This window comes from Megalobrama amblycephala, linkage group LG6, assembly GCF_018812025.1.
Source record: "Megalobrama amblycephala isolate DHTTF-2021 linkage group LG6, ASM1881202v1, whole genome shotgun sequence".
Classification (NCBI taxonomy): Eukaryota; Metazoa; Chordata; class Actinopteri; order Cypriniformes; family Xenocyprididae; genus Megalobrama; species Megalobrama amblycephala.
This window is the reverse complement of record NC_063049.1, coordinates 12,314,258-12,329,737: the sequence shown is the minus strand read 5'-3', so window position 1 is coordinate 12,329,737 and position 15,480 is coordinate 12,314,258. Positions and strand designations below refer to the sequence as shown.

Sequence of the window (15,480 nt, the reverse complement as noted above, 5' to 3'; positions counted from 1 at the left end):
TATACAGCTTTCAGTAGAAATGACATTACAGTACATTTTTAGTTTACCATAAATGCTTGTCAGTATTTTCAGCAGTGCACCACTTTAACCATATTTCAATGACAATAGAAGTAATAATGAAATTGCATAAAGTACATAAAGATGTACTTAAGTGGGTAAGAAAAGCACTATAAAGTTCAGCTAATTGCATTTATAATCATTTAAACTATTTTACTTTTTCAATTAATTGCAGTTAACATGGAATTAAGTGTCTGAAACCATTACATTCAGTTCACACTAGTATATTCTTTTAAAGTATATTATTTCCGTAATATTTACTCTTTTAAAAAAGTAAGCTAGGACAGTTTCACCTGTCATGAGTTTAACAGGGTCACAGTGAATTTAAATTTTAAGTAATTGTGTGCATATTTTTGTTCACAACGTTAACACAACAATATGTTTTTTTTTTTAGACTTTTTAGGTAATTTTCCACATTTTAAGTAGTTCCCATTTGTAGCTAAAACACCAGAAAAAAGTGTAAAATGTGTAATGTGAAAAATACTGTACAGTTATTTTGTTAGCTTTATAAACACTGTCTGTTTTCCTTCAGGAGATGACAGCAAGTTTGAAACAATCCTGTATCCTCAATCCATTCTTAATCAAAGTTGAATGCAAGATTTTAAATATTTATCATAAATATGTGACATGACAGCACAGGGTTTTCTTTGTATCGGATGGTGTTGACACATATTGAGTGATGACAAAGAAAACTCATTTTGTGAGAAAATGGAAGCAGCAGGAGGTTCCATGCCGATGTAAATCAATACCTCTGGATATATACTGAACAGATGAATCCAAAATCATTTATATTTTTAGATCTGTAGCTTTTTGACCCAGTACTCAATAATCAAGATATCAGATTAATAAACTTCTGCCAATCATTATGATGCTACTCATTTCCAACAGATGATTATTTTACACAATATATGCACACTTCGTACACATTAAAACATTTTCTTTCATTATGGAATAGCTGGTGACTGAGAAACATAATTCCATATTCAGACATTTTCTGCATAAATTCTGCTTTGGTTTATATTTCACACCAGCTATAAGTGTAGAGGTGCCTATAGATCTCTGATCATGCCCAGAAACCTGTGGAGAGCCACTCACAGTATCATTTCATTACATGAGTGTGCATTGATTTCCTATAAATGTTTCATTAGATAAAAAGGCCTTCAGCAATGCTGCACCACAATATAGGGTTTACAAGTGCTTAATAGTGTTGCAGACAACAGCTGCCAGCCATCACGGGACAAAAGATGCAGCATATCCTTTTAACCATGTGGTTTACTGTGTGAATGACTTGCTAGACATTGTAGGAGATGAGAAATCAAGAGAATTGCGACTATATTGTCTATGTTCTGCATGGCTGTGAATGTATTGAATCCGGCGTGGTGACTAGGGGAGTGTGATTGTAAATACAGAAAAGTATGACAGGAAGTAAGTAAATGCTTACAGTCTGGACTGGTCTCAAACTCAAACTTGCGACTGCTACCGCCGTAACCGGCAGCGGTGCGTGCTCTGATCTGCAGCAGGTAGGTAGTGTCAGGTTTTAGTCCATTCAGTGTAACATTTGTGCCCTTCGACCTCAGGATGGTGTAGCTGGTTTCTTGTTCCTGCTGTAGGAAATAAACCAAGAGGAAAACAGAAAGAAGATAAATTAGTTTCAGCATAAACAATGAGCATCTTTTGCCTTTTACTTCATAATCTCATATACACTACTGTTCAGACGTTTGGGGTTGGTAAGGGTTTTTAATGTTTTTGATAAGTCACTTATGCTCACCAAGGCTAAATTTATTTGATCAAAAATACATTGTAAAAAACTTTTTGAAGATGTAAATGAAACAAAGATTGAGTATATTTTGCAAAAAAAAAATTATTTGTCGTTCTACTTAAAAATTCAATGTGTTGCTGCTTTCTGTTTACTAGCAATTTCTGAGTATTTTTTTTAAGAGATCATAACCAATTTTTTTAAGTTTTCAGTTTTCTTTTTCAACATATTTTAAAATGTAATATCTTTCTGTGATGCCAAAGCTGAATTTTCAGCATCAGTACTCCAGTCAGTCATGTGACCGTTCAGAAATCATTCTAATATGCTGATTTAGAACTTGAGAAACATTGCCTATTATTTTTAATGTTGTGCTGCTTAATATTTTTGTGAAAGCCAAGATACATTTTAGGATTCTTTCATGAATAAAAAGTAAAAAAAAAACAGCATTCATTTTAAGTAGAAATGTTTGTGACTTTATCAATGTCTTTAGATAAATTTAGTCCACCCTAGCAGAATAAAAGTATTATATATATATATAAATCTTACTGACCCCAAACCTTTGAACAGTAGTGTATTTCTGAGTAACAGGATATTTTATAAGAAAATGTAGGCTGGGAATTTTATCCAACATGATTTGAATTGATTAAGTGGGTGTATTTTCATTTTTATTGAAGCTTAAGAATCAATAATTTTTTTTAAATAATTTCCTATTACAGTAGATGCATGTTTAGCATCTACACTGAAAATAGCTGCCTGGGACTGTTACTAATATGGATTAACTTGCCTTAAAGGGATTTCAGAGCAACCCCAGGCCACTTACGCAGAGCCTTGTCTTAAACATGACTAGTGAGCATTTGAAGTAAATCATATCTCATTAGAGACATACAAAGATATCCGTCTGTCTGAGATCTGACCAGTCAAGCGGACAGGAAAGGGACATCCTGCCCGGACGGGAAAATGCCTGCTCATCAGGAGCTACTTGGGACAGTGCCAGCTCATCTTAATATACTGTCACCTTCATTTCACATTTTTATGGCTTTCCTAAAGATTTCTGTGGTACGTTGATCCTCTCTACAAGCAAAAAAAAAAAAAAAACCCTAACTGATTTATGGGGCGTCTTTGCTTTCAAACCATTGTTTCCAGATGTTTCTCTGACTGGAAAAAGAGGCAAGAGTTGAATGAGAAAAAGTGGAGGTTTCAGTTGTTTATTGTAGGAGTCCAGAAAAGAGGGAAAACATCCCACAAACAGAGGGATCACTCATTTGCCGGTATTATCCAGCACATTCATCCATCCAACTTATCAGTCTTCAGTCATAGCTAGTGTTATGGCAAAACTTCAAAAGTTCATTTGCATTTTTCTCCATCGTTGACCTCTAAGAATAGCTCACTTGTCCACACTGTAGATATTGAATTTCCCCATGCTGAACTAATTAATGGCAAATGAGATTTGAGAGCATCTTTTCGAGGGTTGGCAAACACGTAAGAGATTAAGCTCTATTGGGTTTCATGTCTAGACTACACATGCTAATAGGATTCTTGATGCGATCTGGTATGGACCATAATTGTCAGACGTCACTATATCAGAGATGTAGTGTACAGTTACATACGCTGGATTTCTTTGAATATCCTCTGCTTATCCACTAATCAGAAACAAATAAAACAGCAATAAAAGTGCAGCCACATTTATAACAATGTGATAGCAAATAGACAAGAAACAAGGCTTTTAAAGTGCTAAAACAGATGTAAAATGGATGATACTACCAAGTGATCAAAAGTGACATTAAAAGACTTTTACATTATTATAAAAAAAAAAGAAAAAAAAAGCAGCACAACCATTCTGAACATTGATAATAATAAGAAATGTTTCTGGAGGAGCAAATCAGCACATCAGAATGATTTCTGAAGGATCATGTGACACTGAAAATAATAAATATTAAATTTAAAATTATATTTGAATAAAAAAATATCACAACAGAAAATAATCATATTTCACAATATTACAATGTTTTTTGATCAAATAAATGCAGCCTTGGTGAACATGAGACCCCAAACTATAGAAAGGAAGTGTTTTAATTTTGAGAAATTATGATTAATGTTAATAGATTGTTGGTATATATATGATTGTATAATTATAATTATGTAATAAATATACAATATAAAATTATAAATTGATTATTACATAGTAGTAATATAGTATTAATTAAAAAAAAAAAAAAAAAAAAAAGACCAAGTCACTCAAATAATTTGGCTAAATGTACCTCAAATTTATTTAACATTTCTAAAGCCTAAGAAATGTGATAAGCATAAAATAAAATCAACATATATGCACACGCAATATGCGTCTTTACTGCTTAAATACACATTTCACCACATAAGTAATAATATTTGACGTTGACCAGACTTATACAATCAAAACCAGACCGCTGGTTTAATTTGAACATGTTACTTAGAACATTCAAAACAAATGAAAAACCATATTTTATCAGCACTGCATGGTTTTTATTCACATGTTCTGCGATGACGGCGTTAGATCATAGATGGTCTTGTACTTGGCCTTACATCTGTCAGTGCGGATGAGCTTTGGAAGTTTTGCAGTGTGATAATGTTGATATTATTAGAACTCAGAATCCTATATCTTTTTAGCAACCACTGCAATTTCAGGAAGGAAATAGACCTTTTTTAAATCTTAAGTCAAGAATTAAGATAGGACGTTTCTATAATAAGCCACAGAAGCCTAAATCTCCAGCAATATTTTGGAAACGGGGTATTATACAGCACTTTTTGAATGAAGAACTAATCCAAAACAGCTCTTTCCTGGGGTGCCCAAAGAGCCTGTTAGTGTCACCAGTGAACGTTTGTTTGTAAAAAGTGATTTCTTCTGTATATCTAGCAGTTTTATAAATGTGGTAGGACGTCTACTGACACAACCCATGATGGAAAGAAACATCCATATGATGTAGCGGGACTCTAGTGGAAACCCAGTGACTAATGCAAACATCACATTTGATCTGGATCTGAAGACAATCATTTCTACTTCTTTCCCGAACGCAGCACAGAAACCATTTCAAATCTTTGGACTCTGAATGCAAAGCCACAAATGGAGCGCATCAGGTTTTATGATTTGAGGAGGCCTCGAATATAAATTCACTCTGCCACGGAAGACGAAACCAATACCTTGCGTCGTATTGTATCCGTCTCTGTTTGAGTCATAAATCTTCTCACAGGTTGTCACCGTTCACTGCTCACGACATCATGTGATCAGATGGAAATCATACACAGGTGTGTCTAAATTTTCGCTGCAAAAAATATATTCTTACCATATGTCCTAGGTCCGCATCAGCCACCTCCCAGCTCTGGGGTTTGACAAGGCGTGCAATTGTTACTTTTCGACAAGTGCGCTATTGGTGGAATTTAATATGCTTGTCATGTTCTACTTTGACAGTCTAAATATTGCAATCTGGGCTTACAGCCTTCCTCTCCGCTAAAGAAGAAATTCTGTAAATATGAAATGGATTTTCCAAAGCATTCCCTCCATTTTAGTTTGAGGAGAAATAAACATTCTCAAATACACTGCGAGATCAATACGATAAACGGACAAAATAATCAAAAAATGTGAACCGTTTCACTTGCATGAAGAACATTAAAAACGCCGCTTTCAAAGTGTTGCCAAAAAGACAAGAGCGATCGGGATGCTGTAACGTCAGGGAAACATGAGCCAGAGCGCTCAAGTATTTAGAGATGCTTGAACTGTAAGGCTCTTTCCCCCTTCATTGCATTGTTAATTTGATATATACACACAAAGAGTAGAGTTTTTCCCCTCTGGCATATAATCAAAAAGAGATTTATTTTAAGTGAAGCAACATGGACCTTTTGGACCTCCGGATTGGATGACGCTTTCTCACAGGAGCTGCATCACTCCGGTTACCACGCATCCCGATGCCTTTTTGAGAATCCATTAAGCGCAGTTTGTTTGATTTTGCGCTATACAACATTATGCAGTGTAAACATCATGGTGTTTTTGAACTCTGCCCGTTGATGCCATATTTCCTTTGAAAAGTCACTTAGCGATTCTAGCTCTCTTTTATGAGGTTTATATGTTCAAGTCTGCGGCCAGTGTGTCAGTGAATCCGGTAAGAAGATTTGGGGCCCCCTTTCCTTCTCAATGTGTGTTTTGTGAGGGTGAAGGTGGCTTGTTATCCTCTGCCAGCCTAGATCAAGGGGCACCAAGGGCCTTACCGAGGGTGTCCCTGGCTTTTCCACATGGCAGCAGCAGTTGTGTAGGATTTGGGCGACTCCAGCTATGCCTGATGAAGCAATGCCTCACAAGGTTGTGTAATTAACAGGAATCAATGGAGAGAAGGACTAGATTTTATTGTGAACGGGGAACACTGTGCCACCCAGGGTCAAATGAGACATGGAGGATTTCAGGAGCCCCCGAGTGTACCTATGCCAGAAAATGGCCCATGATGAGCTGCCTTTTGCTTGCAAATAAGGAGCTTAGGGCCAAGCGAAAGCATTTCCACAGGCAGAGATTTGGGCCTCACTGATCTCACTGAAAGACACATCACAAAGGTCCTCTGTAGGAAGCACACAGTACAGCGAATCTAACCATACTCATTTTTTTCCAGCAGATGGAAAAGCAATATCAGCATATTTGGATTTATTGTAAATGTTGAACGCATTCTGAGTTTGTAACTCCTCAAAAGGTCAACTTATAAAGTTTGCCCGTTCAAAAAATTCAGATGAAACATGCAGGCCCAACTTTCTTCAAGTAGTTCAAGCTGTTTCTATGGCTAACTTATTAGCTCATTCTGCAGAAGCTTAGGTTACATAACAGTTGTTTTTTGTTCAGTGTTAATCTTCATACGGTAAATCTGAGGCCGTAATAAACCCTGTTTGGAAATAAATCCCCCGTTAACTCCGAGAGCCCTGTCAAAATTACTTAACAGATAATGCTAACTGTAAAATATCCTTTCATTACGACTGGGTGATATATTTAAAATTTAGAATATAGTGCCGTTCAAAAGTTTGAGTCAGTATGATTAAAAAAACAAATACTTTTATTCAGAAATGACACATTAAATTGATCAAAAGTGACAGTAAAGACTTTTATGTTGTAACAAAAAGAATTTGATTTCACATTCATGCTGTTCATTTGAAAGTTCTATTCATAATAATAATCCTGAAAAAATAAAAATAAAATCATCACCGTTTCAACTAAAAATATTAAGCAGCACAACTGTTTTTTCAAAATATTAATAATAAGAAGATATGTTTCAGCATATTAGAATAACTTCTGATCATGTAACAATGAAGACTGAAGTAATGGCTGCTGAAAAATCAGCTTTGCATCACAAGAATAAATTACATTTTTTAATATATTGAAAAAGAAAATACTTGTGATAATACTTGTAATAATATTTTACAATATTACTGTTTTACTGTATTTTTTAATAAAATATATGCAGCCTTGGTGAGCATAAGATACTTTTAAAAATCTTACCGACCCCAAACTGTATTTGGGTATTCAGAAATTATTTTGCTGCAATATAAAATGAAGCAACACTGTGCATATTATGTACTTTTTAGGGCCATTGAGTTTCATAAAAAGCATGTGTTTGCATGAATCAGTTTAAACTGTTGGTTTTAATGAATCTTTTCAATAAATTTGTGTCAACACATACAATTTAAAATAAACAAAAATAAAAATCTTAAACATACATCTTTCTAAAGATTTATTTTAACTGTGTTTAATATATATATATATATATATATATATATATATATATATATATATATATATATATATATATATATTGAAATTCATTTGAAATCAGCCACCTCAAAGTAAACACACAAATCTCAAAAGTCAGAAGGCTGATAAATATCTAGATATCATTTTTCTTTTTGCTACATCACTCAGCCCTAATATTTGGAAAATGGAAAGCGCAGACTGAAATGAGCTGCTTGTCTACAATATTGGCATGAGCTTTCAATTTTGAACTTTTAAGACCTTTTTGTCATGATGAAGATGAACCATGTCTTGGAGACAACCAAATCCTGTCTACAATTTCACTATGTGCGTCTCTGTGTGGTCATACAGTCAAGCCATTTACCCACAAAGCTACGGAATGTTTTTGCTGCGGGAAGAATTCTGGATGGTTGCCATTGGAGACTGTTCTAGGGCTTTCTTTCACACCCTCAGATCCCCTGCCAGTTCGGGAGAGGAGTCTCCCACAATGTCAGGGCCCAGTTAAGTTCCAAACCCAGAGTCGCACTTTCTTTAGAGTGAGGGAGATGTTACCCACTTCACCTAGGAGCAGAAGACATCACAAGATCTGACAGCATGAAAGAGCCCTCTGAAAACTGACCCTAAAAGAGCAGTGCTGATGTGGCACAACAATACTGACCCTCAATCAAGACTACGGCTCATTAATCATATGGCATCTGTAGGAAACCAGCGGAAGGCCCGACCGGAGTGGGTTGTGACAGGAGAGGAGAGATTGTGTTAAGGCTTTTTTTTTTTTTTTTTTAGATGGGCAAGCATGGGCTTGCAGCCCACAAGGGCTTTAATGGGCAGTTGGTGTTTAGATCAGTGCCTCCAGTGTTACAAGACCAAAGCCGAGATCATCTGGCACTTTCACAGATTGTTAAGAAGGCTTAAAATGAACTGACCTGGTCAGTGACTACTAAGCAATGTTTCCTCTAAACTGTCTGTGCACTTCCTACACAGGCTGAAAGAAATCTGTGCAGAAGGCAGACTCAGAAAGGATAGAGGAAAAAAAAAAAAAAAAAGAATAGTCACAAATTAAACTGAGTACATCTGCATTTTCTTATTTTGAATTTGGAACTGGAGCTATGAGAAATCGTGTGCATAAATACACAATGCTGATTAATTGTAAGCCCACGGAGGCCATGCATTATTATTATAATTATATAATTAATTATTATTTTCTGTCTTGCTCTTTGCACATTTTTCCATCCATCCATCCATCCATAGATATATAGACAGTTTATATATTTAGACAGACACACAATTTGTCTACTGTCTAAAGTTAATAATCAAATTGTGGACTGCGTGATTCAAGTAGTTGACTATTATTTTGATAAATTTTTTATATTTAATAATATTAATGTTATTAACAACAACCATAATAATAATAATAATTTTTTATTATAATTGTTGCTGTTATTATCATTGTATAATGTTAATAAAACTATTATTGATATCATGAAATCAGATTACTTATGGTATAAAACGAAGAGGAAATTAACTACGCTTTATATAGTTTTTTTATTTTATATTTGTAAAAATGTATATGATATTTTTATACAGAATATATAACAGTTTATTACATTATTACATTATTAAGTGTTATTATATAGCAGTGGCGAGGCTACATAAGGGCCAGGGTAGCACTGATCCACTCAAATTGACGGCTAGTCCACCCAATCAAATGAGACACAAAATATATGAAAAACAAAAGTTTTATTCAAATTCAGAATTGATTATATATCACCTAGAAAGTGCACAAAGAGCGGCCCCTTTATAACTACTAAAAACTTGTCACTCATCTCACCAAGTTCTGCTATAATGAATGAAGCTGTCTGCACTGCACAATGAGTTTTGAGTGATGAGTGGATTCTAACTCAAACACCACTGATTGGCCACTGTGCTCAAGAAATCAACAGACATGTCTGTGATTGGCTACACTGCTCAACACTATAAAAATATGTAGTAAATAGAAAACTTTGACGCTCTCCAGAACATGCAAATAGATATGCACAGGATCGCTTGCCAAATCGCCAATATGCTATTATTACGGAGAAAACTCATTCTAGACCAGCAGTTATGCAGTTTTTCCCTCTAAAAGCAATCAGAAGCAGCATCAGGCAGTGGTTTGAGTGAGAAAATTCCACGCTAGTCTCAAGTCCATGACCAAGGGAAAGACTAAGCCTCACCCAGCCTTACACAAGCTCCACGTATAATTATCTATCTTTATTTATTCTTATTCTGTGCATTGGTTATATTATTTAATGAATGGATTATTATTTTCATGAAACTGTTGGCTGACAATAAATGACATTTAACTAATTGTAATTGTCAAATTGTTTGTATTGTAAAATGATATCATTTGAGAGGTCCACCCTATTCACACTGGTCCACTCACTTTAAAATTTCTGGCCTTGCCATTGGTTTATAGAGTTCTAATAGAGTTTCATAGTAAAGAACATCAAAGTGATCAGTTGGATGATTCTGTTCAGGTGGCTGAAGGGTCTGTCCAACAGAAATAGGTTTTGCTTAGCAAAAACGAAAAATAGAGAGAACATTAGTACCTGGTTAAAAATTTAATTTCAGGCAAACATCTCTCAGCAGAGCAGCCAGACTCTATTTCACCTCGAACAATCAAATTAAGCCACATAAACTAATGACTTGAAATGCTCCCAGGTATATGGATGTGCACTCTAGACCAAGATTCCTAACGAGGCCAAATAAAAGGACAAAGTGATGACTTCAAATTAAAATGTTAATGCAGTGAGTGCCCACAGCGAGTCAAAATTAAACTGCCCCCACCTTCTCATAGTATTTGACCTCGTAGTCCAAAATGATCCCATTGGGTCTCTCTGGCTCCATCCAAGACAGTGAGATGCTGTTTCTTGATGTTCGGTCCTTCCTGATGACAGTCACTGCAGATGGAGCTGCAGAGAGAGAGGGAGAGAAACATTACAGATTAGCTGTTTCCACTCTGTATCACAATCACAAAACGCCTAAGGTCACAGGAAGTTCAGCTGACATTTTCATTCAACAATTTGCATCCTGTGAACTGGTTCCTGTTGACCTAATTGAGTTTGCTCTCCACTGGGGGTCGGTTTCAAAGTTGGGAAAGGTGGAGGACTGAAAGACAAATTGATGTAATCGGGCAACGGCTGGTCCCTGCAAACAGTGGCCACTGTTGTGTCAAGTGAATACCTTAAAGTTTGAGACATGGCTCATTCTTTCAGTGATTTTTACATTTTTTTTTATTTTTATTTTTTCCCAAGGACCCCCAAATGTCATGTGATTCAAATTTGGGAGATATTTATTTATTTATTTTTTTTTTAAATAAGTCTCTCACCAAGGCTGCTGTTATTTGATCAAAATATTACAGTAATACTGTGAAATATTATCAAAATGTCTTTACTGTCTCTTTTGATCAATTTAATGTGTCCTTGCTAAATAAGATAATTAATTTCTTAAAAGAAAGAAGAAAAAAACTTGCAGAGCTCCTCACATGACATGTAGGAAAAAAAAAATAGTAGGCTAAATTGTGTGCACAATTTACTAATTTGTTCCCTTGATTTACAAATCGTGCGCATGATTTATAATTCGTTCCCTCAATTAGGGAACAAAACAGTAAATCAAAAAATTTAGCATATCAAGTGAACGAAATAGTAAATCGTGTTCCGGATTTAATAAATCGATGGAATGAATTAGTAAATCGTGAGCACGATTTAGCAAATGGAGGGAACAAAATAGTAAATCGTGCGCACAATTTAGTAAATCGAGGGAACGCAATAGTAAATCAGGAGCACGAAATAGTAAATCAGGAGCACGATTTAGTAAATCGAGGGAACAAAATAGTTAATCATAAGCACGATTTAGCAAATGGAGGGAACGAAATTCTTTAAAGGGTCATGAAACCCCAAAACACTTTTTTTGAGACGTAAACAGATATTTATGGGCTGCACATCATTGAAAACATAAAAGGTACTCATTAATGTTATTCATAAGTGAAAATAGTTATTTTTGCATTTTTCCGAGCGATTTCTGTCTTCCGGTTTGAAAAGCTGAGTCAGAGCAACACACAAAATCTGACGTAATCGTGTACTTTCGGCCCAAGTATGGGCATGGTCGAACACACTGACGTAGCCCGTTTCGAGCGATTCTCGACATATATTCATGACATAAAGCTCATTTAATCCAATCACTGCGCTGTAGTATGCATAAGATTATAACTGCGGTATTATGCATGAGGAAGTATCACTTCTCTCGCCTCGGTCTCTTGTCATTCTGAGACATATCGTTGGTGTTCGTTTCCTCAGTGCTACAACACAATGTTTTTTTCCTGTGACGCGACCAGAGCAGAGGTTTGTGTGCATGTGGATTGTTTTGCTGTAATATACCAGCACAAATGGAAAATATGTTCGCATGAGATCGCATTACAGCGGATAATTGAAATGTCACAAAAGTGCGGCTCATTCACCTCTGCCTGCTCTAGCCGCGTTCAAACATGCGAGCCGTAGGCTGTTTCCTTCAGCATAGCAGCACGTGTTGTTTGTATTTTGCTCGCGATGCGGTCAGAACTGGAGTTTGAATACGAACACATGAAAAATACGACTGTTATTATGATATACACGGGGAGCGCGCATATGATCGGTTTCAGCGCGGAGCTCCGCGATGAGTTTAATAACACTAGCCACGTGACACATAGCTCATACAGAATAAAGTATCCGTGTTTAAAGTTTTTATTTCACACATTCTCCTGCCCCAAACATTAACCAGCACGGTGTAGTTATGCACACATATTTCATCAAGTCTTTTTCAAATGAATTATATGTGCAAACTGGACACTGATACAGTGGTGTAGCCTATCTGAACGCGATGACACGATTATTCTAATAGACAAAAGACTGATTTTGAGACTGCAGTGCTCGTAAACGTAATCAAAGTAGCCTATTATTAGCCCTATCAAATATTCTTTCGCATTTCTCCCTTGTGCTTGGGAGTTTGTTGTCATTTTCCCATTTTAACAGAATTTTTGCAGCTCAGAGGTGTGAACGACCAGGGTAAAACAGGGGGGTTTCATGACCCTTTAAATTCAACCCTTTTAATTAATGTCCACTGTATCACGTTTATTTTTTTGATGGTCCCACTATGAGCATTGCATTTTTAAGAGGCTATATGAAGTTTTAACTTGTAGCCTACAAACGTGTCTCAAAACTCTTCCATTGTGTTCCTTTTAGCTGTTTTCTCATGTCAACTCCCCTAAGAAACATATCTGAACAGGGTCAAGTGAACCAGACTAATTATTCAAGGCATCCTTGAGACATATTAGCCATCTACTGTAGTTGTTTACTTTATGTAACCCACCAATTAGTCTTTTATTTAATTATTAAATAAATAGTTTTGCACATCTATAATTGTGCTACATGCATCCGGCTCAAAAGTCTCCCTCCACTCTGGCACTTCACATGGTCACAATCTGTGATCGTAATTCAAGTCAGAGATTGGCCCAGCTCTCCTCCTGCCTGGCACTCGTGTTCTTTTTCAAGTTTACAGCTCTGTAATTGTGAGTTAGCAATGAGGCCATGGAGGCATCTGACTTGCCTGTGTTTTAATTTTATTAGACCACAGGAAAAAACATGTTGTTCTTTCAAATGTTCAAGCTTTCCTTGATTGTGATTATACAGTCTTGAAATGCTTCTTTTCCCTTGGAACTTTTTTTTTTTTTTTGGGTTCCTCGTCGATTTCTCTTTGTTAATGAATCCAGATGGGCACAGTCTGTTTCAGTTTGCAGCCCCCATACACAACACTCTTCCTTACGGCACTCTGATAGAGGAGGTATTATTGAAGTTTTAGTGGCCACAGTTTATGGAAGCTATGATTTATAATGTCTGGACAGCAGGCTCATTTGACACTGTGTATCTTTCTCAGGGTTCACAGTGTGAACAGAATGACTTTGTCTTAAAATCACAAGAACAGCCTTGGTTCCAACAAACCTTCCAAATGATAGGGACAGTAAAGAGCTATAACTTTATGGTTTCTTAAATTAAGTGAGCTGCCTAAGTAGGGTCCATCACACACACTCTGAAACAGTGTTGTTTTGGTATCATTGCTACAGTTATAGTTCTTGTTAATATTATGAATTAGTTTTTATTTTTTATATTTTCTGTTTTCACTTTAATTTTAGTTAAATTTTTAGTAAGTTTGTTGTGTGTTTTTAACATCTCTCTATAGTTTTTATTAAGTTGTATTTAGTATTTTATTTATTGGTTTACTTAATTCTTGTTAGTACTTTAAGCTAAACTAAACATTTTTATTGTTCTAGTTTTACAGTAGTTATCGTTAATAACCCATCTCTTTCGTGAGCACTTAACCTCATCTTAAAAAAAAAAAAAAAAAACTTATGTAGCTTAGGATAATCTGAGCACTGCCTATAACTTGTATTATGAGCACTTCTTGTCTATTTGCCTCGTCATGACGACTCGCTTGTTGTATTCCTCACTTTTAAGTCGCTTTGGATAAAAGCGTCTGCCAAATGAATAAATGTAAATGTAAATGTAAATGTAATAACCCTGGTGTAAAACCACCCCCAATACCTTTATATAGTGCAGTATTAGAGGGGACAGCCATTTGTAGTGGTATCAGGAACCATAGTAGACATTAAGAATCCCACAATGCACCTCAATAACAAGTATACAAACATTATACCCTCAACAGATAGCCGCTAGTGAAAACCCATGCACTGTGAGCATCGCACCGAATTGCAGCATTTTTGGCACACACAGTGTCTGAATTCACCCACTGGTTTTTATTCAGTCATTCAGTGGACTATATTAGTGCAGTAATGTAAGGAATAGTACATGAAGGCATAGGGGTGGCAATCCCAGATGAACATGAAAGACATGAAAGCTTCAAAACATCATCAGCATTATTACTCTGCTGTCTAACATACAGTACCTTCTTTTGAGCAAATTCTAAGCCAACAATACATGTACCATTAACAATGGAGTGAATCACAGAATTGGCGTCAATTTGCGACAAGCTAACTGAAAAAAAAAAAAAAAAAAACTAAAATGGCGGACGAAGTGAAAGAAATGTTGAATATAATTTATTCAATAGTGGTACGTATTGATAAAATACATTAAATAATTTGACTGTTTTATCCAATACTGTGTATTTTAATGATTTTTCATTTTTGAGTTGTTAGCTTAGCATCATGCTAATGCCAAACTGCATTTAAAACAATTGTGAGTTGAGTCTCTTATGTGTTTCAAGTGAGAAGTGCTAATTGTGCGGCAGCAGATCTTTCAACAGGATGTTCACTAGGTTTTGGAACTGTGTATATGTCTTGGCTTTCTCCTTGTGAACAGATCACCTCTAACTTAAAGCCAAAGGAAATCATCAGTTCCCACAAACCTTCCAGAAGAAAGCAACAGCAAAAAGAACCACACGATTATGTATGTGGGATACTGCAAGAATATTCAGTTACGAAAATTGCAGAAGGGAGGAACCTTGCTGTTCTGCTACATTCTGCTTGAACCCACAACCTCAGAAAAGGATTGCATTCAGAGCTCTACATTTACAGGTGTGGCTGGCGATTATTCTCTTATGCTGTATGCTGCAGTGGAGACATAAGCATTTATAAACAATCCTAGTGAAGTGCTGTTGAGATCATGACATGCTGCAGAACACGGTCTCAAAATGTCCTCCACATGGCTCTGCAGATGTGGGACAGAGGCATGGCATTAATGTGGGTGCCCATGCCTGAGCTAGACCCTCCTTTCCAAATAGAAGCAACCGCAACAACGTATTTCAGGAATGCATGAATGAGTCATGGAAAACCTTCTGTAATGCCATGATCCAGCTAAACACTTCAATGCAGATCAAGGTCCAAAATCAGCAT

At 36.0% G+C, this 15,480-nt stretch overlaps 1 protein-coding gene across 2 annotated transcripts in view; it reads right to left on the bottom strand.

Annotated features, from left to right (window-relative positions):
• epha3 (eph receptor A3) overlaps window positions 1-15,480 on the bottom strand; it is a 131,693-nt gene that overhangs the window by 39,450 nt on the left and 76,763 nt on the right. For both annotated transcript variants that reach the window (XM_048192947.1, XM_048192946.1), the window contains exons 6-7: window positions 10,389-10,513; window positions 1,499-1,661 (exon numbers count right to left, since the gene is read on the bottom strand). In XM_048192947.1, the coding sequence (XP_048048904.1) occupies window positions 1,499-1,661; window positions 10,389-10,513 (288 nt within the window). The remainder of the gene's footprint in view (window positions 1-1,498; window positions 1,662-10,388; window positions 10,514-15,480) is intronic.